The 25350-nt window shown below is 38.5% G+C and overlaps 4 protein-coding genes across 8 annotated transcripts; 2 read left to right on the forward strand and 2 right to left on the reverse strand.

The window, feature by feature from the left end:
- The first annotated feature begins 366 nt into the window (after positions 1-366).
- LOC110845803 (xenotropic and polytropic retrovirus receptor 1) lies at positions 367-5186 on the forward strand. The gene is made up of 26 exons (XM_022092314.2): positions 367-839; positions 946-1113; positions 1183-1220; positions 1307-1460; positions 1529-1858; positions 1964-2048; positions 2119-2156; positions 2234-2265; positions 2333-2501; positions 2567-2631; positions 2750-2777; positions 2846-2888; positions 2960-3054; positions 3127-3152; positions 3240-3294; positions 3368-3411; positions 3487-3538; positions 3596-3669; positions 3763-3813; positions 3876-3948; positions 4020-4091; positions 4182-4239; positions 4315-4421; positions 4495-4558; positions 4648-4684; positions 4773-5186. The coding sequence occupies exons 2-26, from the start codon at positions 1083-1085 to the stop codon at positions 4980-4982; spliced, it is 2031 nt and encodes a 676-aa protein (XP_021948006.1). The 5' UTR covers positions 367-839; positions 946-1082; the 3' UTR covers positions 4983-5186.
- On the reverse strand, positions 4979-7646 carry LOC110846969 (breast cancer anti-estrogen resistance protein 3 homolog). The gene is made up of 7 exons (XM_022093806.2): positions 7547-7646; positions 7307-7440; positions 7087-7164; positions 6860-7013; positions 6269-6799; positions 5660-6167; positions 4979-5599 (listed from the first exon to the last, which is right to left on the reverse strand). The coding sequence occupies exons 2-7, from the start codon at positions 7315-7317 to the stop codon at positions 5256-5258; spliced, it is 1626 nt and encodes a 541-aa protein (XP_021949498.2). The 5' UTR covers positions 7318-7440; positions 7547-7646; the 3' UTR covers positions 4979-5255.
- A 109-nt stretch (positions 7647-7755) lies between these two features.
- Positions 7756-8957, forward strand: LOC110845804. The gene is made up of 4 exons (XM_022092315.2): positions 7756-8030; positions 8128-8265; positions 8340-8546; positions 8622-8957. The coding sequence occupies exons 2-4, from the start codon at positions 8128-8130 to the stop codon at positions 8718-8720; spliced, it is 444 nt and encodes a 147-aa protein (XP_021948007.1). The 5' UTR covers positions 7756-8030; the 3' UTR covers positions 8721-8957.
- Positions 8958-18087: 9130 nt separating this feature from the next.
- LOC110846970 (zinc finger protein Gfi-1) lies at positions 18088-24690 on the reverse strand. 5 transcript variants are annotated; one of them, XM_035850326.1, is made up of 8 exons: positions 24073-24690; positions 23673-23721; positions 22624-23473; positions 22500-22556; positions 22227-22322; positions 21962-22143; positions 18498-18651; positions 18088-18418 (listed from the first exon to the last, which is right to left on the reverse strand). In XM_035850326.1, exons 1-8 carry the CDS (start codon positions 24145-24147, stop codon positions 18388-18390), a joined length of 1494 nt encoding a protein of 497 aa, XP_035706219.1. In that variant the 5' UTR covers positions 24148-24690; the 3' UTR covers positions 18088-18387. The 5 variants fall into 5 exon arrangements, with proteins under 5 accessions (XP_035706219.1, XP_035706216.1, XP_035706217.1 ...); XM_035850323.1 differs by having other exon boundaries at positions 18088-18414; positions 24073-24689; XM_035850324.1 differs by having other exon boundaries at positions 18088-18414; positions 22239-22322; positions 24073-24688.
- Positions 24691-25350: the final 660 nt, after the last annotated feature.

Raw genomic sequence — 25350 nt, forward strand, 5'->3', positions numbered from 1 at the left:
GTAGTCTATTTGCAAACACATTTTATCCTAAATCTTGTGTTTTAAATGAAATCACTGTGTCCTCAGATCCACATCATAGATTTCATGCATTTCAGTGTCTGAAATTCAGAATAGTGAATCTGATGTGGTTAATGTAAGTAAGAGCTAATTATTACGGATTAACGCATGCGGCGTCATATCCATATCATTCGATCAACTCTTTCTTATCTCCTTCCCAAAATGGTTTTATGGTCGTATTTGTTAGCATGAGAAGAATTTTTAGTATTGTTACGTGTAAAAAATAAGCTCGGTTGTTTTCGGTTTACTGATAAATATTATTATTTATTATATCAATCATAAAGTCACGCTGGGAATATCAAATGCTACATTAGCAGTGTGTGTCGAATTACTGACTTGTATAATTCCAGCTAAATTCTCATTCTTTCTAGACCCTGCTTGACTTATTCGTAATAATTCGTATTATTCTTATGCATAGTTTTACTGTTCTTACAACTACACTACATATTAAAAACATTGAAACATAAACATTATTTTACAAGAAGAGGTCGATAATATTTATGCCTTTGTCTTAAATTTAATTACAAACTTAATTTTTTACTCTATTCGAAAACGCATGTTCGACGACGAAGCTCGTCTCATGGGAGCCCGATGCAGTGAATGTGTTGAGTGGCAGATTGTTTATTCCGATCTCTGCAGTTTTTAACAATTCTGAATTTATTTATTTATTCACACTTCCGTCCAACTCTGAACTAAATATTGTATGCCACTCCTCTTTCGCTACAGTTAAAAAGTATTTAAGTATAGTGTAGTCACCTCAACAATCTCATCTATTCTCAAGAGTAAGAAGACATTTCTGAGTTCTGTTTATATCACATGAACGGGACAGACACATATGTAAATATAATTGCATACAAAATTCTAACTTTTTCGATTTATTAATCTTAGGTTATGTAATCTGTTAGATAGAGATTCTCAATATTGGTCAGAAAGAAGACAAATTGCTGGTGACACTATAGAACACAGGACTCCTGATTGAAGCATCAATTTACTAATCTCTAAAACCTCTCAAAAAGTTCGAAGCCATGAAGTTCGCCGAGCATTTAGTTGCACACGGTAATTACCGATAATTTTGTGCATACTTCTTTAATTTATATCCATTTATACTTTTTTTATTTCGAGTAGTAACACCTGAATGGAGAAAGCAGTATATTATGTATGAGGTAAATTTCAAATTCAATCAAATGCGTATAATTTTGCCTAAGATTATTTCCCAGACTTGTGCTAATTTCTAATTGGATCTTTATAGGAAATGAAAGCACTTCTATACAATTGTGTTGAGCAAGCACCATTATCTGAAGTGGTGGAGCCTGAAGTTGCAAGACGATACTACGCACAATTTGACGAACAGTTTTTCCATTTTTGTGAAAAGGAACTCCTCAAAATCAACACATTTTATAATGGTAACAAATTACACAGTATTGCATACTACGCTTTTACAATTTTATGACACCTCTAATGGTAATTATAGAAAAACTATCGGAAGCTACACGTAAATATGCAAACCTTCGCAGTGAACTGGACTCATTACGGACTGATAATGATGCGGATAGAGGTGGGCTCATGGGTGGTCTTCGAAAACGAAAAGAGAAGGCAGTACAGTTTTTCGGAGTTAAGAAAGAACCTATCAGAAAACTTCAAGATCTTAAGTTGGCTTTCAGTGAATTCTATTTGAGCTTAATTTTACTTCAAAATTATCAAAACTTAAACTATACGGGGTTCAGAAAAATATTGAAGAAACATGATAAGCTCATGAGCAACGATAATGGGGCTAAATGGAGGGACGACAAGGTCGTCACTGGTAAGCGTAAACTTGTTGACTAGGTCGTACGAAATGCATTGGTCAGACTCTGTAATGAATGACATTGTCCTAAATGTTTTACATATCGATGTTTTTTAAATGTAGCTGGATTTCACACTAACAAAGACATTGACAAACTGATAAATGATACTGAAAGTACTGTTACCCTTGAACTCGAAAGTGGAAATAGGTATTTCATTACTGGAATTAATCAGTGGCATATTAAAAACGAGTGGGTTTAATCTCTTTGATTGTTCTAGACAAAAAGCAATGAAGAGATTGCGTGTTCCACCATTAGGTAATTAATTAATAATTATTAATTATAATATACTAAAATAATTAATTAATTATTATAACTGTAATTACTTCGTCCAGGTGATCAGCAGTCTCCTTGGACTACTTTCAAAGTTAGTTGTTTCACTGGACCTTAAGCGTTATAATAATTTCTGTCAATTATATTTTATTGTGTGTTAGGTTGGACTTTTTTCTGGAGGTTTTATGGTTCTTCTTGTTGCAGTTGTTTTGTCAGCCATATTCCATAGAAGATCTGAAGATGATTTGAGAATCATCGTAAGACTCTACAGGGGACCACTGCTTTTGGTTGCATTTATTTTTCTTATGGGTGTCAACGTATATGGGTGGAGTAAGTAATTGGCTGATAATAATTATCCTACTTACTTAATTACTGATTTGTATTTATATAAATAGGGTCTTCTGGAGTAAATCATGTCCTAATATTCGAGCTTGATCCGCGCAACCATCTATCAGAACAGGTACGACATCAGCTAGCAGATGCAGTGGATATTCGAACCATTAGAACTATTAGTATTACTATTAGTATATCAAATAATTCCCTTTAATTTATCTTTACTTTGAACACTTATGATCCAGCATCTTATGGAGATGGCTGCCATTCTAGGTTAGATTTACTTTGTATTTCAATTTTTCTAATTTTCTGTGGGTGCTAATAGTGTATGTTATATACAGGAGTTGTTTGGGCGTTGAGCGTTCTAAGTTTTCTGTTTTCCAGGTATGTTCTTCTAAGCAATCTGGAAGTTATTAATTGACACAACCTAATTTATGGTTACCAATTTATTATAGTGCATTGAGCATTCCAAAATACGCAAACCCTTTGGTACTCGTTCTGATCCTTGTATTCTTTATGATAAATCCCACAAAGACATTTCGACACGAGGGTAAGAAACTTTTTCCCAAGATTATAATTTTTTGTCTATATTATGATACTTTATAATTTTTGCTCTACACAGCTCGCTTTTGGGTTCTGTCCGTTTTGGTAAGTAATTTCGTTTCGCTAAATAATCTGGATTAAATACCAAACAGTTAGCTAACTGTTTGGTTAATCAATGAACTATATTATTAGGGCCATATTGTTGCTGCTCCGTTTTTTCACGTTGGATTTGCAGATTTCTGGCTGGGTTAGATCCTTCAATTAATGATTTACTTTTTCGTAATCGAGTTCATATTACAATTCTTTGCTATTCTATATAGCGGATCAGCTAAACAGCTTGGTTCCTGTACTCCTGGATTTTCAGGTAATTCTCAATTTTAGACAAGCACTTCACAAACATTCATGACTTAAATGATTTGAAATCTTTTTGGATTTTCAGTATTTAATTTGTTTTTATGCAACATCAGAGGGGGATTTTGAACATGCTAATGGTAAATTAATATTCATTTATGTAGACAAAAATATAACATGATTTTCTTAATTGTTAGAAGCGGACAAGTGCATTGACCAGTCCTTTTATATCCGTCCCTTTGTCACAGCTTTACCGGCTTGGTTTCGCTTTGTGAGTCTGATGCAAAGAACAATCAAACAGGCTTTTATTTCAACAAATTATTATATTTTTCGGTACACTTGCATTATTTGTGTTCCTCAACAGGCACAATGTCTTCGACGTTACAGGGATAGCAAGGAAGCCTTTCCTCATTTGGTGAGTACTTATTATATTTAAACTCGTCAAACAATAATTACACTACAAAAATTATGTCACAGGCAAATGCTGGAAAGTATTCAACTACGTTTTTTGTCGTCCTATTCGCAACTTTGAATGTACATTATCGAACACGTGAGTATTTTGTATATTGAATTGTTAATGTCGCCATCTAAAATTTTGATTTTGACCATTTTTATATGTAGAACAAAATAGAATGGAATTGAATATATTTTTCTTCCTCTGGATTGCGGCATCTGTGATATCATCCTTGTATGGTTAGTTGTGCATTATCAAAAACAAAATATCAACCAGTGCATGTTCGGTCACGAGACGAAAAATAATTACATGATTATTTAAAAATCTAGCATACGTGTGGGATTTAAAAATGGATTGGGGTTTATTTGATAAAAATGCGGAGCATTGGTAAAATAATCTGTCCCTAACATTTTGAGTAAAAAGAAATTACTAATAATACTAATAGAATTTATTATTTGCAAGGTGTCTGCGTGAGGAGATTGTGTACTCATCCCCTGGTTATTACTACTTTGCGATGACAGAGGATCTACTGTTACGGTTTGGTTGGGCAATATCCCTCTCATTAACTGGTAATTTATTTTACTATGAAAAGGATTTCCCAAAATGGTCACTTAATTTTTAAAATGAAGAATTCTTTTTAAGAAATGGGTTTTGATTTTGGCGATACGATGGTCTCAATTTTGGCATTTCTTGAAGTGTTCAGAAGGTTAGTCCGTAGATATTAATATTTGAAAAATAATGGTTACGAAATTCATGTATTTATATAAACAAAACTCTTGTATTCATATATCTTAGATTTGTGTGGAATTTCTTTCGATTAGAAAACGAACATGTAAGTTGTCCGGTCTCTGAATATGTCACATTAGGTTAAATTTTTTGATGTTTAATTAATTTTTGACGACCTAAAATTGCGTATGCAGCTGAACAATTGTGGTAAATTTCGAGCTGTTCGAGATATATCTGTGGCTCCCTGTGATCAAACTGATCAGACCCAAATCATAAAAATGATGGACGAGGCAGACGGCGTTACGAATAGACGAACGAAAAAGAAAACTTCAAAAGGGCATAAGAAAAATGCAGATCAACGAATTTTGCTAGAAGGCGACACGACCGACGACCCGGATAATTAATTGTTACAAAACTTGTAGTATTATTATTTTACACATATATGTGCATATGTACATACACGTATAACTTTAACTGTGTACAACAGTAGTGATTATTTCTGGTCAACAAAATAGATAACTATTCATTGTATTGATGTTATATGTTTATTGCTGCTTGTGTATCAACATGTTGGTTCCGTTAATAAAATTATACCATTTTACACCGTTCCCATTGTTTATTTTATAATGCAGATATATGCTTATTTAATGGAAAACAATGTCACCATGATTTATATTTTATACAAAAGCACTATCAAACTCTTTGCATCGTTCTAGTAATGAACTAGAATTGTATTTAATGCCCCACAAAATCAGAAGTTGAGTTTCAGTACGACATATATCAGTCAAAATTATATCTGGGGCAATATTGCTCTCATTCTGCACTCTTTCCCAGTTACGATTATAGGTGTCTTCAAAACACGAAAATGTGTAAAATTGTTTCAAATGTGCAACCGTCATCTTGAGCTTGTCTTCTTCTGAACAGCAATTGAATGACGGCAACAGATCTGTATTCCCCTCAAAAATCAAACTAATTGTCAAAAGGTTTGGAATTATTGTATTCGGTGGATATGACTCTGTCCCTGGAAAAATACATATGACTTTAAAGAAACAGTGCTAATTGAGGATTAAGATATTTATACCTTGTAATAGTTTGTGATATGTGTTTCTCAAGGAAGTCTCAAATAAAAAGGCAGAGTTTGTATAGTTTCGTCTCAACTTCATCCAATCCACTGGACCATCCATCGAACTGAGTTTCGTGCAAGTGAGCCCTCTCATGATGGCAAATAATGAAAAGAAATTTCCCATTGAAATTTTCAGTTCTTGAGCAATTCCGACCCACTTGGAGATCATATCTTCTCGCACTTGTGCACCGAGCACAGTCACCGCTACGAAATGAGAAAACGTAAGGGATCTTTCAATGACGTGATTCCATCGGAATTCTGTTTCACTTAAAACATGTTCAGAAATTCTTTTCAATATTCTCTTGTTTGCTGTTGTAGTACTGGGATCCAGCTCAGAAGAAGCAGGTGATTCGTCCTCGTTATCATCTTCTTGAAGTAGCTCCTGTTTCAAAATTTTCATATCCAGGGACGTTATTGTTATTGCCATCACTCGGTCCGACACTTCCAAAATTCTCGAGTTGATTTGCTATTAAACAAAAAAACATTATGTGACCCATAAAACATTAAGCAACATAAATATACTCATTGATTGACAATAAACGTTAAAAATGTAATCTATTTTAATACCTCAATCACATTGGGATTCATCGTGACCTCTTCCATATTCATAGGGAGCAATATGCTGGAGAAAGTGGTCAGATCAAAGTTACTACTTCCGAGAGCGACATTACTCGAAGGTGGCTGAAGTGAGACGCATTTCAGATATTCGTCGAGATTTTTAATTTTGTCTGGAACATGTTGAAGATCTTCAAGCAGATTTTGTGGAGGTTTCAAATTCAATGCCACATTATTATACATTCCTTCCGGAACGAATGATTTTTCAATTAGCAGAGCTTCAACAGGAAGAACTTGTCTAGCAGCTTCTTGAGCGATAGATGCATACTCTGCATAATCCAGGGATTCAGGTAGATTAATCCTATCTTTCCTTGAGATTGGAACAACTCTTGTCCTTGGTTGACTGATGATAGCTCCAGAACGGTGTGAAATTGGCTCACGATTTCCAACATAATATGTGATTAAATCTTGTACGGTAGTAAAGCTCTCGTTCTCGAAACGATATCCAAGTTGTTCATAGATAGTGTTTGGTTGAAGAACTTCCTGTACGAGATTTACCATAGATTTTGAATTAAAATATACAACTTGCTTATCAAACCTCACCTTGTGGATAAGAAAATGCAGAACGGTTCCATTCCATTTTGTGCTAAGGACGTAGTCCCCGGACCTGGCAAAAGTGCTAGAATCTCGCACCAAAAATTCACCATCCTCTTCCAACAATATTTCCGCTAGATTCCTTGGCATATTTCCGTGATACCTATGATTTACAACATTTTTCTGATAGGTTATCATTTCGTTAAGTAATATAACAATAACCTTTAAATAATTACCAAGCATGAGCTCGTAAATCGTTGTTAGTCAAGCCAAGTTCCCACTCCAACAACTCCATGTCAGGTTTGCTGTAAATGCTAGTGTCCATAATTCGATAGGTATCAAATTAATTAGTGAGGAGTTAAATTTTTAGAAAATTGAAAGGTATATATTTATTTGTAACGTGTGACGATGGGGAAAAGTGGGTACAAAATACAATCGGGTAGGTTGGAAGCCTACCCTTCCTCCATGTGAAATGCAGCACCCGAATTTATTTTATCGATCCATACAGCAATTCACGAAGGGTGGTTTGGTCATTTCTCCCTTCCAAATGATGACCTTTTTCCCAGAAAGATGGAAGAAGGAGCTCTCTACTAAAATTTGTAAATGCTTGTAAATTTTCGTAAATTGTCGTACCCACATCAAAAAATATATTATTGGTATCTTATTGTATTTATCTATATAATTACAACTAACTACCTGCTAATCACAACATATTTTCTAGTCTATTTTGAAGGTTAAAAAAATCCACACAAGTCATTTCATGATACGAAACAAGCGTCAGCTCATTTGCATAGCATGTAGAATTATGAAAATGAGACTAGCAAGCAGCGAGTCACGTCTCATCTTGACTCAATCATCACCAGTAGTGGTTCAGTCAGTCAGTCGTCAGTCCTCGTTGGCCCTTTAATTTTGTAGTTTACACTGATTTTACTAAACGTTCACGTTGTTGATTTTACTTTCGCTGACAAAAAATATTGAAAAATTGTTTTAATTTCCAGAATTACTTAAATAAACAGACAGACTCTTCCGTTCTGTCCCGTTTTATTAACCAAATTAATTTTACTGATTTTGTGACATAACTTTGGAAAATAATATAGGAATATCCCCCTTCACAATAATCCAACTACAACTTGTTTAGGGCTTGTTCTATTCCATATCTCCCTATCTTTAAATTCAAAAGGTAAGAAAGAGTTCGTGTAAATTAATAGGTCTTAGGTGGGTAACTGATAAGGGTTGTTTGATTTCAATGTTGACAATTGTTTATTTTATGACCCAAGATGAGTTCTGACGATATCAACATTAGCGATTTATTGGAACTTATTGGAACCATTAATCACTCTAACTTTGACATAATTGTCCCGGAGATTGAAAGTATAGTCGCGGGTAAAGTAATTCCGGAGTTGAATCTAAGCATGGTAAGTTTGTCTAGAATTAATATTAAACAGTTACATAGAAGTAGGGATAAGTAATGGCAAATTTATTTCTATAGCTCGATGACCAGATGAGTAATCCAAAGGACTTTCCGGCTTCGATTAAAATACCCAACGGTATTGCCGAAGATATGACTGACCGAACGACCATGCCCTGCAACACGAATTTGGCGAAACTCGCAGCTGGTATGATGTCTTCGACCCTAATTTGCTGGGGAGTTATTCGTCGCCCTGATCGCAAATTAGCGTTTCAGTTTTTGTCGCTGGTATACAACAAATGACTAAATATTTGATTTTATAACAATTCATTTGTGCTGAACCGTGTTTTTACTATATTTTAGAGACGAAGTCCCAAGGCGTCGACATCAAAGCTAATGCCTACGGTCATAGTTAATTCCAAGAAGAAGACGAAGCAGGTCCACGCTCCACAACAACAATAGAAGACTACAAAGCTGACATAAGTAGACATTCCGAAGCAATCAAAATATAGATAATAATGCTAAATTATATAAGTAGTACTTATGTAGGTAATTATTCTTTTTACATGTGACAGATTAGAAATTAATTATTGTCTCTATACATGGTTTTTGTATGCATTAGTGTTAGCTGAATCAGTGTTAATTTAATCCAAGGACGGACCATATAAAATTTAATACATCTGATTTGTATAACTTTTATTCTTTTGTCCTCGATTGTTTTACTTGTTTTCTAATTTACCCAAGGAAAAGAAGTTATGCGATAAACGAGCGACCTGGTGGTTGGTGTGACTCGGCCTGTCTCTGATGGTGAAAGTTATGGATATAGTTTTTGTGATTGGATTTGAGACAGGGTTGTAAGGTCATTTTTCCATGTCCTGGCGTGAGGGTGTTTTACACATGAAATATTTCTCTTTGTGCACTTTGGTGCATGATGTTTGAAGAAAATTGAATTTGCTGGAAAGGAAGGGCTGGAAGGCTTTAGCATATTTATTTTACGTTCCGACACGGGAGCAAAGAGTCAAGTCGAGGAATCGTTCATATGCATGAAAAATATCCCCACGGATTGAATCCCACTGTATGAGTTGTTGGTGGTGGAATAGTGCCTGTAATAGGAAGGATAATCCTCATCTGCTTTCGTGTGGCTCTGACTCTGTCGGGTGAATGTGTTGCAAACGAAGGGACATTCACTTTTTTGAGCAGGATCTCGGATTATCGGTATTGCCTAATCTGTTGGGAGTCGTTTCCCTTTCTCCCTATTCCCCAGCTCTATCTTCTATCTCACTCTCTCTCTTCAATTGAATTTCCCAATGAATCCTAATGATTATCCATCCCGACCCCAAAATAAAGGGATCAAATCATCCCGACCCGACCACTATCTCATCTCTCATGTGATCTACTTTAAATAATCACGTAGTCCGCATTTCTCTTCTTCAAACTCTTTTTTATGCGATCCCTGCTCTCTTTCCAACTAATATCTATTCCGATCAGTGCCTTCTTCTTACACATCCATGTTCGTACGTCTGTAACCCCTTCCTTCCTAACTGCCCCATCGATACGCCCAATTTTCTACACCACCACCTAAACTTGGTCTCCTCTTCCGCAGAAAGTTGTTGGAGGCAGAAGAGCAATTCTTATTCATGGTTCTCATGTGGAGGGACCCATTCGACATTATATTACTCCCTGCTAGTCATTTCCTTCTCTTTATCTCTTTCTCCCTTTATCCACCACCAAATTGTTACATCTTGATCTCCAATCTCTCTCACCTCACCTCGTCCCTTGCTTTCTTTCCACATTTCCATCTTTGGTTTACGAACGGATGGATGGATGGGAAAAGTTCAGACTGAATGAATACTCCTGCATACATACTCGAGTCACATTACCACATTCAGCAATAAAATAGCAAATTTTCACTCTGAAAGTGAGAATTAGTCTTAAACTCCCCATCTCTCCTGGGATTCCTCCACTATCCTGCCGCCTGTGCCGTATATGCACAGAGTCGCGCAGCTCTAGCTAACTCGTTGAATATGGTTTCATTGAGGAAGATCTTCAGATGGTTAAAAATAAGCTGAAGGCATTTGTCAGTTGGATTGCAACAACTGGAGATATGAATACAACCAACCACCACGACTGCAAAATGGACTTGGTAGGTGGATCAGAGGAAAAGGACCAACTGTGTATCTAGCAAAGCAAACTGATGTGCTGGTGGTGGTGGCAGTGCGGCTCGTATTCACTTTCTTTCTCTGCTTCCCAAAGTGGCAGTGAGTGAGTACAGCTTTCAAGTGAAAGCTTATGCAGTGTAAATTGAATTTGGCCTTTTCACGTCCTTAGCATCTTTTCCCCTGTGTTTCCACATACTCAAATTCAATTTGTCTTTCTCTTTTCTTGGGATGTAAAATATGCAGGCAGTCAAAGCAGGACGACTTGACTCTCAGAAATTGTGCTTTCACACACGACTCCCACTGACTGACTACGTACGACTCGATGGATTCCTGTTTCACCAAATTTAATTCTCTCAACTGGCACTTTTCACTCCATTTAATTTGGACCAATCGTTTAATCGAGATCCTTGCAAGGGAGATATACTTTTATTGTTTAGCGTACATCAATTTTTGTGTGAACGTACTTTAGTTTCACCATTTTTGTCCACAATTTTTTCCCATCTACATCTCGACATTTATATGTATTTTCATGATGACAAATTAATACAACTTTGCTATTACAAATCTGGAGATGATAAAAAATATTTACAACATACGCGTATATATGTACGTGAGTACGTACATAAGCAGTCTGACAATATGAAGCAATCCCGTTAGTCGTCAGAATCCCCAAGGGAATTCTCACTTTGGCATTTCACAAACTGACCATTTTGTCATGTATAAATAGATGGAATCCCTTCGTCATTCGACTGAAAGAAGGAAACCCAATTCATACCCGCTTTTCACATATGACATAGGTACACATTTTCGGGACAGTTTTACAATTACTTTACACATTTTTTTGTGGGGGAATCTATTGTTTGAAAGCATGACATAATTTACTACAGACAGATTTTGTACGTCTCTGCCATAAAAACAGTTAAGCTTTTTATGCACATGCATATCCCAGTGCGTTCAAGAATAGACCAATTTTACATTGTTCTTTAAAATATAGTGCATGCTACACGAAATAGAAATCGTTGATAGCAGAGGAATAACAATCATTGGTTTTGAATTATTAAGAAGGTAGCACATGAAATTGATCTGGTCAGCAGCCGCTTAAGCTCAGTAGAGAAAGTCGTCGCGTGTGTAATTGATTTGGTGGAGGATGGTGAGTAGCAGCAGCAGCAGCAGCAACAGACCAGAGTCAACGTCCAACAGAGAAGATGCTCCACCAGGTTAAACGGATTGCATAGTTGAGTTGCTGGTAAGTCGACGAATAGAGAATCAGTTTGTGGAGCGAATCTATTATTATTGTAACGGGTTTTCAAAGCGGATCGAACCTATCGGATCCTGCCTCGCCAGAAGCAAACCTAATAGATGATGAGATTGGGCTACATCTGAATAATTAATGATGATGATGTGGGCCTGTGATCAGAAAAACGGCTCGTTGGGGATTAGCGTGACTCTGCTGACGACGATGATGGGCATGCAGTTCAGTAGGGAAGCAAAGACCATGACGTGGTATTTGAGAATTGGGTCCAGTTGGGGGGTTGGATTGGAATTTGGTCGGATTTCAGCTCAGTCAGTCCAGCAGCAGCTCCATTCAGTTCATGGGAAGAAATAAATGCTTAAAGGGATTGACATGCATCGTTCTACTTGTTGTTGTTGATATTTTTGCTCTCCAAGAACCTCTCGAGGGCTGATCGCATGCATGAAGCAGTCAAATAGCAGCCTTGTGCGTCCCTTCCTTCCCATCTGTCTGCCAGCAATTCGTTTTCTTTTGACCATTTAACGATTTGTCTTGAGGATTGGAAGAGAAAGTGGAAACAATCCAAAACCACAAGAAGGAGAGAAAATATGTACAAGTCAAGGGAGGAGGAAAATACTGCCTTTCTCCGGTCCGTCGGTTGGGATCTGGTTCCACGAATCCGTTCCTTCTCCTCTTCTTCTCGTTGTCTCTTCCTTTCAATTTAGATTTTCTTGGTCCTTTTCTTATGTCAAGAAAAGAAGGAATCTTGCCAGATGTTGATCTTCAAAGCTCAAACGTGTTTCCACGACTATGACTCTTGCTCTCTTTTCTGAGGAGCAGTCGAGTAGGAGGAAGGCTATATATAGGAAATTACGAAACCTCGAGCTACGCTAGCACTGCACTACGTCTTCCCTGGTAGGATTGGGCATTTGGCTTGATTTGTTCGTATTATCGAGTGCTAAGAAGGATTGGTTTTTTCTCCTTCTTTGGGCAACGGAGCAAAGTAAAGTGAAAGTGAAATGAAGGAAAGTGAAGATGAGAGGATGAGAGGATTTTCTGTCGTACACTTTCCCTGCTCCAAAATGTATGTGCTAGGTTTTGAGTTGAGAACTATATGATTATGGAGTGAAAAGCATATTAAAGCATCAGACATAGTACTTCATATAGGAATCGGATAGGCTTTAGCAGGACTGCGTTGGATAGTCCTATATACAAGCATACACATAATAACAACGTGATGCTGATGCTGTTGATGGTTATCCAGTGCTGGTCATCTTGAATTTCACATTTGAAGGGTGGAAGGAACTCTCAACTCTCAGAGGATATTAAGAGAGAGACTGATGGGTTTTTGCTCGTCCATCCCCAAGATTACCGGATGGATCCAGGATGTTTGCTTTCATGCTCTTCTACACCGCTACATATACCACAACCAACCAGGAAACTTCAGCTCAACCAGACCAATCCATCTTGGAATTGATTACAAGCAATCATTTTGATTTTTACAAATCGGATATAACATTTTCCTCGCGCATTCCCTCTTGATCTTCGTTCTCTCGTGTACACGTATACACGAGATATATAAGTCTAGTGCGGATATATATTTACATGTGCATGCACTCTCTGAGCTGCCCTTCCCACCTTTCACTTTCAAGAAGTGCTATCCGCAATGCTCTCAACACCGGTTGTATTTGATAAGTGGGCGTGTTACGTACATGACGAGAATGCCATGCATGCAGTGGCAATGGGCTGCCTGAGCAAACAGACAAGCTCAACTTTTGACTTGCTACCTTCAATCTTCTCCACTCCTATTACAATAATGTACTTTTTGACTTAATTTGTCTCATGTTGACTTTAGTTTGACTGCTCCCTGCAGTCAATCGGGACCGAGACGGGAGTACACACGTGTCAATTTAGGAATAATCCTACGTGATGCAATGATGGCTGTTTTTTGCAAAAATTGTGTGAAATCCACTATTTTATTCTTTATAAAGATTTAGAACCGTTTGTAACTAGATTTATTTATGTGTACCTCACATATAAATCTTCACGAAAGAAATTTATTCATTTAAGATTTGCTAGGTGAAAGTCTTTGACGTGCACATAATCTGATTAAACTTTGTTAATGATACTAAATGGATGGGTGAGCCCTGCCCAGTTTGAACCACTTGAGAGAGAGATGGCTTCAATCCTTGTTAAGAGTGTCTATAAACAGAGGAGAATGACGATGATGGTTAAGTTTAGATTAGTGTGTGTAAAGTGTAAACTGGTAAAAATTGATTTTGATTAAAGATCATCAATCGTTTCGAAAGTCTGGGAGGAATGGTCATGGGCTCGCAGAGAGAAGGAGAATGGCAATGATGGCAATTATTTTAATCAGATTCTCTACTGTCTGCGTGATTCCAGGGTTTAATGATCCAAATTTTAGGGCCAGTCCCCCTCGCTCCCTTCCTTCCACTGTTGACTGTGGTGCGGATTTCATATCCAGATATTTTTCCATGCATTCTTTCGCATAATTGCATGCCGACTAGCCCATAAATAACCCCAGCAGTGGCAGTGGCATTATTAAGAAAATCTTAAACACGTCTTGCCGAGGTTTCGACTCTCCTCTGGTTCCTCCAAAACTGTATTAATACCAACTCTTCTCAGACTGCGTACATCCATAGTGCAGAAGAGTAGTTTTATTTAATACCAACCATCATGGTCTCCTCTCTCGACCTCTTTCTCTCTCTTTCTCCGACACAATCCTAGCATTTCAACTCTTGTATTCCTTTATTTCTCCGAGATATTAAACACAGAGGACGGACAGCTTCAACTCAACAACAATCATTTACTTCGCAAGGAATTTATACGACCCATCCTTTTTCTATCAGTGCAATTCTTCCTCTGCGAGACTTGGGGAAAGCATCCGATTTCTTTGTTTTTATGGCTGGCTGGCTGGCTGTTTGCTCCTACTGCTGCTGTTGCTGTATGCATGTACAATGATATTGGACGATCTTGCCAATGTGCATGGTCAGAATGAATGAACACTAAAAGTTGAGCAGTTTGTCTCCCCACAACGAATATGTAGTAATCTATTCAAGCAAACATGTTTCGTCCAACATTAAAAATTCAATAATTAGTACTACGCGAAATCACCATCATCATTTCCTGCTGCACGTGAGCCTTTATGATTTCTCTCTCAGGTTTCGCCTCTTACCATGATTACTCCCTGTTTTACGACGAGTGCTTCTATTTGGTTTTCTCCACCACCGTCGTCGCCGTCCTCGCCTGTTTGCTCACCCACCTTCATTTCTTCATTTCCAATCCAATCATGCACACTTTACACACAATGTCTCCTCTAACTCCAATCCCTACACGTATGCATTCATGTATGTGTCAACAACACGAAATTAACTCGTTTCCGGAGGTCGATTTTATTCTATTAATGTCCGAGTACTTATCATCATAAACCAAGTTCTTCCAAATCAAATTCATCAGGTTGAACTTGCTCCCCGTGTCCCAGCATATGCCAAGCAGTGTTTAGGAGTAGATAGCTGCATACAAAAAGAGGGTGACGAGATATACTTTGTAGCTATCGTCCTCAATCCATAAACGCATGTTTATGGACTGAACCCCTCGTCGTCGTCGTCCACCAATTCAACAACTGTCATTAGTTCTCAGTTTCAGTGACTAACAAGGGTTGGCTCCCATTATTACGGAGGAGGAACATTTTGTAATAGATTTCTCTTATTGACTTTCACCCTTTCTTCCCACTCTCCTCCACAACCGAGTGACAAAAGGGTTACTACTTACGAGCTTAATCATCCACACGCTCAACTGTTGAATCGCGGTAGAATTTTGACTGCATTGCTGCTGATGTCCACTATTATTTATTCACTTGCCCAACCAGCCCTCAAATACCAAAATATTACCAACACCTACTCTGCAAAGGTTCATTCTGAGGAGATTAGAAACAAGAAAGCAAACTTTTGTTTTTTATACTCTCGAGATAATAAATGATGCTGGGATTGGGAGTTAATGATTAAAAAATGTGGAATTATGCAAGGAAAGGAGTGGGAAGAATTGATAAATGAATGGAGTGGATGCTAATGTAATTGGGAATTTCCCCACACTGCTTTCCCATTGTGCATACTTGCTCTTGTAGGCTGTACTGCTTGCTACGTACGAACGTAGATAATAAGAATATGAGCATTTATTCCATGGCAAGAATGGTATCTCTGGATGTGTAATGGCATTACGGTGAATTAGTAGTGACTCTCTCGCCTTGTATGGAATTTTGGCATTCAACCCTTTCCAGCATGATCGTAATACTGCGCGAGTAAAGTTGTTTCGCATGCCTGCTCCTCCGGCGAGAGATAGAGAGAGAGATGGTTATGCCTTGATTAATAATGCAATTTTTAATTTTTGGTGATTATATTTTAGGTGGCATGATGGCAGACGGGTCTAATGAAAAAATGGGAGTCTTCTTCTCCCAACTTCTCCGCCTGTCTGTCCATTCTGGTTTATTTAGTGCATTTTGTGACCATGATATTATTATGGCAAAACTACAAAAGTGAGGTAGTAACAAAAGCAGTACTAAATTATGGCGACGAGGCAGGCAGACCCTTTCGTAATAATATTTACCCGGACTTACTTAATGGATTCGACTAATTTTCAACATCCTTAATGAGACTATTAATATTTTATGAAGAGCTGCTCCACTTGTACCATTTTTACTACCATTACGCTCTGTTATTTCATTAAGTAAATTAGAAGCGACTTTTCATAATCCTCATTATTACACGGATAAAACTAACAAAATGAGTGAGAGGGATGGATGGATGGACATGGAAGGCAACTCTGTCTTCCTGCTAGATATTTCGCCCTTTGTTATGCACAGCCTGCCTGCCTTGTCGGGGCTACAACAACAACAAATAGATTCATGTAAATCCACCATCCTTCTTCTTTTCCTTCCTCTCGAGTTGGATAAATATCCAGTTGGATACCTGGTGGACTGGTTGCGAGGTTTGGGTCGCTGGGTGAGGCAGCTCATTGCATATTCACTCGGATAAATGAGCTGGGTCATGGAGAGAGGGCTTAACTTTTGTAACAGGGTAGCCCTTCTTCATTTGTCAAGAAGAAAGAAAGTTTGTAGGAAAGTTGAACGGAAAGGGAGGATGGTGTGACAGCCGAGAAAAGCATACCTGGAAATACACGGCTGCCACCACCCTCACCACTCGAAAGAGAGCGGAGAGAGTTTGAGGACACATAAATGAAACCTCTGCTGCAATCTACGTTATTCGGAGAGAGAGACTCTTTCCAGGATTTTATGGCTGCAGAGGCGGTTGAGCTTGTCTCAAAATAAAAGAAAGTTATACAAGTCCCACTGCGGATATCGAATTATGTTCAAGTTGAGAAACAAGCAAGTTTTAAGCAGAAAGTTATTATTTTATATGGAAATACGTGAGAGAACTGCAAAATAAGGGGAATAGCTTTCTTTTTCTCGACTCGCCTCCTCCTCAACCAGTCAGTTCGGATGGACGGGGAAGCATGCAATTGAGGCGGATCTTGCCTTTCTCTCTTTCCCCTTTAATGTGATGTAAATGCTCAAGATTCAATTCCACGATTCCTTCAATCCCTCGTGCCCTTCGTGAGTAGACGTTCAAATTCTACTACGAGAAGCTAATCCATGACACAATTTAAACACTTTAAAAGACATCAACTATAGAAATAATGTCCAAATTGCATTATTTATACTGATCTCATGGAGAATAAGATTACACAAATATATACTATGACACGACCAAAGGTACATATGTATATATGTGCATATGGCAAGCCCTAACTCAGATACTTAATAGTATCAAATAATTCTAATATTTTTAAATTGCATTTAAATATCTGTAAAAATATTAATAAAAGAAACTAATTACAGACATTGTTCATACGAATTCACTATCGGTCTAGATACCAGACCGATCCAGGTTGGTTCTTTCTTTCTCTGTCCCCACCAAACCTTCCCCACGATTTTACATATACATAAAATTTTTCTCCTCGCTCGTTCCATGATATGGGAGTCGTAAATGTTTAGTAATAGTGTCTCTCATCTGCTTTAATACGCAGTTACGAGAAAGATTAGACGGATGATATATTTACGATGACTTTAGCGAAACCACATTTAGCTTCGTTAATATTTAATGAGATCCATCGCTTTAGATGTAAACCAGATCAAGACATTTACTAGATTGGAAAACTCATCCCCTGCTCTCCCAAAAAAGAAACTTTTTTCTGACTTATTTAATTTCCTTCAACCGTGGTTGGCTTGCGGCTCAAAGGAGTGACAAACTAAATATGTGATTTTGACGATCTCGATTTCAAAGCGAAATTCAGTGAAGGATAAAACGCAAATTTTATTAATGATGTAATGCCAAATAAATTGAATATAAGATTATACACAGAATCAGTTTTGTTACACTCATTTTATGATTTTATTTCAAGGTAATTAGTCTTTGGCTTATGGATAAATAAACGTTGTTATACGTTTCAAGTGCAGGCATAAAAGATTTGCGACTGTGTAGTGCGGAATGACATTGAGATAATTAATTTGAATTATGAAGTGACACTATATTTATGGTTAGTTTAGTTTGTTGATTGAATGAACCAGAGAGAAGTGAGGTGTTACGGAATTGGTTGAGGGTTGGTGTGAAGATTGCTCAGAAAATTGGCTGAAACTCCGTTGTGTTGCGTCTCTCTAAAGGAATCAGTGACCCACCAACATGTTAGTTGACTGTCTTAAGCACAAATGCACAAGTCAATTCGGTTGAAAGGACGAATGGTAGTGTGTGTCTGCTGAATATGAATCTCAAATACCTGTGCCTTCGGAGGTCAACTTTTCGTTGAAAAGCGCGACCGCATAGGTCACACGCGAACGGCTTAAATCCAGTGTGTTTTCTTGAATGGGTGATTAAATTCGAGGATTGTGAAAACGCTTTTCCACAGGAAATGCACTTGAAAGGCTTTTCTCCTGCAAATATTAACAGCAAATTATTATTAGACTGCCAGACTGTGTAAGTAAAGGGCTTGAATCTGACCGTGTAAAGGGTTATATATATGAACAAGTATCTTCATTGGTATATATTTGTCACAGTCACAACCGATTATGTTTTAGATGGAAGCTGTGGAAATATTTTGTTAGCGACAGTTGGTGGTACAGTTGGTTAGTTGATTGGTATTTGGCAGAAATGGGCAACGAAAACGGATTTCGGTGAGTTTATCTAATTTCCTGAACTCTGTCAAGTGTTATTCCACTCCCTGTGCGTTTTATGGAGGAAAACACGCTTCTCTGGAGCAACACATCTCAATTCCCTTCTATTGACAATCTACCCTGGAAAGGGTAGATTGTGTGGAAATGGTTGAGTAAAAGTTAAGCAAAGTGAGTTAAGTCATTTAGTAGTCCACGGAGGTAATGGCCAAAAGGAGGATGAGGCAGGAGGATGGATGAGTGGAGACGGAGTGAGAAAAGAAAAGAAAAACAAAGTGAAAGTGTTAAAGTGAGCTACATGGCTTAATGAGATTTTCCTTCAGGTCTTATTTGCTCCTGAATGATTTTGCCAATCAAAACATTTGCTCTCAAAAATCTGCAATAGAATCAAAAGTTTGAGAAGATCGGGATTCTATTACAGTTTCACAAGCAGGGAAAACTTTCTTTCGGAGAAAGGTGTGGTTTTTGTTGTATGGCTTTCAAAGATTTTATTAATTTTGTCAGGTCTTGTGCTTCACCTCATCAATCCTTCTCCTTCTGATCTCTCTCTCTCTCTCTTGCTGCCTGCTTTGAGGAGGAATTAGAACTGTGCAAATTACCACAGCACAACAAAGTGTGGTGGCTCTTAACAAGATTGAAAGAAAGACAGTGTCGAGAGTGAAAGTTGAGCTTCTGGGGAGCCAGTCAATCAGGCTGATGAGAAAGGATGGATTCTCTTGCTCCTTGGAAATGAACATGGAAAACTAATGAACAATCTGCTTTAGAGATCCGATAAGAGTGCCAAAGGTTACACTGCTACTGGTCATGCGTATATAGTGTTATAAGTGATGCCTATAATACGTACATGATGATGGCATCGTAGAATTGATACTTATGTTTAAGAAAAGTCTCACGTCGCCCCATTGTGACAATAACGAAATCTTTTGATTTTATTATGACGAGAAATTGCGTGATGTGAAACAGCAATGACCATCACATATAATGATGATCATGATTTCATGGGAGGTTCATTTCTGGCTGGATTATTTTATCTGGGTTAACACGTGAGCTGGCGTTGGCGTTGCTTCTTTTTTTCTCTCTCTCTGCTGTCAAACCAGGGAATAGCAGGCATCTTCTGAATGAGGAATGAACTGGGATGGATGAAACATTGTCTTTATTAAATTAAGTTTTTGGAGCACGGAGCGAGGAAAAATGGGGAAATAAATAAATGGGACGAAAGTGGCAGTATCTGAATACGTTCATTTTTGTATCTATCAGAGATCAGATGATCAGGATGGATGGAAACATGATCTGTTAATCGAGAGGGCGGATAACCCCCACGGGACTTTCTAATTCTCTTAATTGTTGAGGCTTGCTCCTTGTGTCGTCCTTTCCCCAATCACATCCTTCCTTCCTTTCCTCGCTCCATCACCACCACCACCGCCGACCATCATCTCTTCATCATTCACAGCCAACATCTGGGCCATCAGCATCATCCACGTTTCAGTCAACCGAGACTAGTTCTCCGATGGTGTGTGGTGGTGTCCCCTCAGTTTAAGCCCGAAAATTAGAACCACTGCTTCATAATAACTGCCCTTTTCGTATGCATTTATTTCTCTCTCTCTATTATTCGGGATTTATCACTTGAAAGACCAACATTTTGGAACTCAACCCAATCACTGCACAGTCATACAATGCAATACATTTAGTTTATGAATCTATTGAGTATTGACTGTTGCTGTTGCGTGTGTGTGTGTGTGGACCTTTTCATGCCCTCACCCCTCCAACTTTGCTTTGCTTTCTCCCTTTGATCCCTTTGTACAAGGCATCCACAGGGAAAACTAAATAACTTATTCATTTATAACCACTCTCTTTGTCCAACTCAATCCCACCATGAAATTATTATCGCAATTACTATTTTCCTAATTTCATAAACCTCGTGGTAGCCGTGATTGACTCATGATAATAATAAAAGCAAGTCATTGTGCACTAAGGTTGTGTACTATCAACTCCCGGATGTAGATGCCATTTGGATATGTTGTAGTGTCCCAAGAATGAACAAGAACCCAGAAGTGGTTTAATGCCATGGCCACATTTGCGCCCGCCACACCCACTCAAAGGTGCCCAAAAATTGCTTTCACTCTGGCTTTCACCCATTCAAATCCACGCCAAAAATCCAATTTTACTCCGATTTTGAAATTTCTTTCAACATTATACTCCCAGATAGTTGTTTTCTTATATTCAACATCAAACTTAACTATTGGAATTTTTTAGCATTTTTAAAATTTGAAATTCCGAATGAGCATTGTTGTAGTAATTAACAACTCGAATTATCCATGCGAATTAATCATCGAAAAAGTTGAGTTTGAGGTTGGATATAAGAAAACAACTATCTGGGAGTATAATGGTGAAAGAAAATTCCGATTCGGAGTTAAATTGGATTTTTGGCGTGGATTTGAATGGGTGAAAGCCATAGTGAAAGCAATTTTTGGGCCCCTTTGAGTGGGTGTGGCGGGCGCAAATGTGGCCATGGCATCAAACCACTTCAGGGTTCTTGTTCATTCGTGGGACACTACAACATATCCAAAGGGCATCGAGATCTGGGAGTTGATAGTACACAACCTCCCCTCTTAAGAACTTCAAAAAGTTGAGTTTGATGTTGTCCAACATCAAACTCAACTTTTTGAAGCTCTTAGTATTTTTAAAATTTAAAATTCTGAATGGGCATTGTTGTAGAAATCAACAAAGCAAATTATTTCTGCAAGATAATCATCAAAAAATTGAGTTTGATGTAGGATATAAGAGAACAACTATCTGGGAGCATAATGGTGAAAGAAATTTAAAAATCGGAGTAAAATTGGATTTTTGGCGTGATTTTGAATGGGTGAAAGCTAGAGTGAAAGCGATTTTTGGGCACCTTTGAGTGGGTGTGGCGGGCGCAAATGTGGCCATGACATTAAACCACTTCAGGGTTCTTGTTCATTCTTGGGACACTACAACATATCCAAAGGGCATCGACATCCGGGAGTTGATAGTACAAAACCTCCCCTCCTAAAAGGAAACTATGCAGATTTTATACTCGTCTTGTTCTTACCTGTGTGAATGTACGTATGCTTCTTCATGTCCGACTTTTGGTGGAACCTCTTACCACAGTATGGACAGGGATAAGGACGAGTGTCCGAGTGAATCAGGAGGTGCGTGGAGAGCGTTGATGATCTTTTGAAAGTCTTTCCGCACTGGTTACAGGAAAAAACCTTCTCCACATTGTGCACAGCCCTGAAAGTTATGGAATACGACGCCATAAGACGATTTCCATATTGACAGGACTCGTGATCGGAAAGAGAGAAAAACCACCTTACATGCAGTAATACCTGTGTTGAGTGAGTGAGATTTCGTGGCCAAATGTCTTGTTGCATAAATGGCAGGCAAACGGTCGCTTCCCATTGTGTGATCTCCTATAGAATAATTGTATCCCATATAATTCACCTGTTTACAGCTATGTACATACGTATGTGTATAATGGCACTTTGATAATGTTATGCATGTATGTACATAGTACTCACAATCTAAGTATAAGTATAGGTAAACCTACGATGAATGCCAGATGCATATTTGCCTTTGTTGCTAATTACCTGGAATGCACCTCCAGTCCGTGCGGAGTGGAAAAAATTTTGTCACACTTGACGCAACTAAGAATATTAACAGTTACGTTATTTTTTCTATACATATAATAAACGATATAAATATATATAAGACCTAAAAATCCGATCCTCCGATCCTAGCCCGGGGCTGTGGTGATTGTGATGATTGTGATTGTGGTGGATCGTAGAACCTTTGGAGCCTGGAGGGTTAACAGATGTGGATGACGGAAGCCCATGATTTTTCCCCAGGATACTTCCAACATGTGACGAAAATGGCCCAGGTCCAAACTGGCCGTGACCACTGTGGTCACTCAGAGGTTTGTGAAAAAAGAGACTGTTATGGAACGGGAGCAGGAGGGCAGAGGAGTGTTGGGATGGATGGAAAAACAAGCCGGGGAACGGAAACGATGAGTGGAGATGGGCAGTTGTCAATGCGGAAGTTGATGACGAATTGTGAGGGCGACCGGGCACGTAATGAATTGGAGCATTTCCACCACCACCGCCGCCGACTAATGACGACAGAGAGGTTGAGAGTGTATTTGCACTGGATTTCGTGGTGGACAGAGACAAGGAGGAAGAATTGACATCTCTGCATGGGTCTGAGTCCGTTTGCTTCAGAATATCTTTCACCGACAAGACCTTGGGTTTCAAAAGTCTGTCGATTCCAAATTTTATTTCGGAAGGTGGTTTACTTAGAGGTGATTTTTCAGAGAATGGGATGGATCGATATGGTCTGAGTAGATCATCCTTGCTGTTGCTGGAGGACGATGATGACGAGATTGTGGTGCCGGATGAGAAGGACGAAGGTGAGCAGAATGACTTTGGGGATGAGAGGAGTGCAGAGGAAGAAGAAGATGACGGAGGAGAGGAGGCGACCGACGTGGGGGAAGAAAGGGGCCCGAAGGGTGGAGGCAGAAGTGGCAGAAGTTCGTTCCACGACTTGAGAGGGTGATTGCCATTTAGCCCTGAATACAGGAATCAAAACTGAACGTGGCCGAATAACACGTGCGCATAGTGTGCAAAATGTTGCCAACATCATTTTGTATAAATCATGAGTAGTAAAGTTAGAGAAAGTAGTGGAAAAATGTGTACGAATTTTCACGGCAAATACAGAATAATATTAATATCCTACATAATGTTTATTTAGTAACTTGCATAACTCACCTGCAGGCGACTTGAAGATACCATAAGATCCGGTAGTTGGTGCAACAACCTGTGGTAAAAGTAGGTAGGTTAGCCGAGTAGCAGACATGTCTTTCTCACTTTTGATGGGAAACCACACCGTTTGAAAAATTATTTTATTATGGGATTCACAAAATAAGAAACCGGTAATAACATAATCCTAAATATATACATATGTACATATGTATGTTGAATTTTTGTGCACGTAAATACGTGTGCGCTTATGCATGCAGAAATATTCATTTTTGTTACACCTTTTGAGGTTGGACAACAATAATTTTTTACTGCTATTTATGCATTATTAATCAAATTAAACCTCTACGGCTTAGTAATTCCACCATTTAACTGATGTTTAATTATATTTGCATACATGCATACTTACCCTGAATGCACTTCTATCACCACATTTTTGAAGAAGAGTCAAAATGTCAAAGTGGTGGTGTTCCGTTTCCTCCATCAGAGATTCTTTCACCGACTATTTCCTTCTACATAGAAATGTGCACCTACTTGTGTACCAATAATAATGATTGATAACTTGTTTCACTGAGAACGATAAAACTGAGAACGGTAAAAATCTAGTCAACTGGCGTTCACGATTTTGAAAATCTTAACAAATCTCAATTTTCGAGTTGAGCGGAAGAGAAAGTAGTGAAGAGAAAGCTTGACTGATTTGGAGACGGATGATGAGATGAGAAGAGTGCTGAAGTGGTGGTGGTGGTGTAATCGGCGGAGGAACTGTGGAGAGAGTATGATGAGGAGGACAATTGATGTGAAGGATTATAAAGAAGTGCGAGTGATGATCCTGGTCGAGGTTTATACGGGGGAAAGTTAGATTGGGTGAGAGTTAGTGGGTGTGCGTGGTTTAGGAAAGTCTAAAATCCGAGGAGCTCGCTTTTCCGGGATTTCAGCCGGTTTGCGCATTTCCAATCCTGAGTGGATGTTGTGTTGGATAAGGAAATCCCAATCCCGGACTCTCGACTCCACCTCCCCCTGATTTCTCCGCACTCCGAAGGCATCCCAAGCCCTGCCCTCCCTCAATCCAAGCACCTTCTTCTCCATCGTCCTTCCTTCCTCTCACTTGCTCCTCTCCTAAACCGAATTAATAAATTTCCTCTCTCTCTCTCTCAAGCGACTCCAACTCTTCGTCTCTTTAACCAAGTGGAGTGTACATTTATACGAAAGGCTCATCCTCACCGTGGCTGCTGGAATGTTGGCATTGGACTTTGTCCACAGATTTGCTTGTTTTTCTTCTTCCTCCTCCTCGTGGTGCTTATACCCATCTTGTCACCGGTTTATTAACAGGTTTCACACGTCAAACGATTCCATTCTGATTTTCATTATTGCCATGAAAAATTGAATATATGCACATTTCATAACACCAAATATGGTTTAGAATGCATAATAATGCTTACTATGCGTTCTAACTAACGCTGGAAAATAATAATAAAGCTAGAAAATCCTGACAATGCTAATGCACTGCATGGTTAAGGATGATGCCATTGCATTGCCAGAACATTGCAAGAACACATGTTTGACAAGTAATGTTCCCACAACTTGTCATAAATCTTTGAATTCCAGCACAAGTCCAATCAAAATGACTCTGCCTTTCACGCCCGAGAAAACTTTTTATTTTACATTCAGCAATACTTGCAACAAGGAC

The sequence above is a fragment of the Folsomia candida genome, unplaced genomic scaffold (assembly GCF_002217175.1).
Source record: "Folsomia candida strain VU population unplaced genomic scaffold, ASM221717v1 Fcan01_Sc003, whole genome shotgun sequence".
Taxonomy (NCBI): Eukaryota; Metazoa; Arthropoda; class Collembola; order Entomobryomorpha; family Isotomidae; genus Folsomia; species Folsomia candida.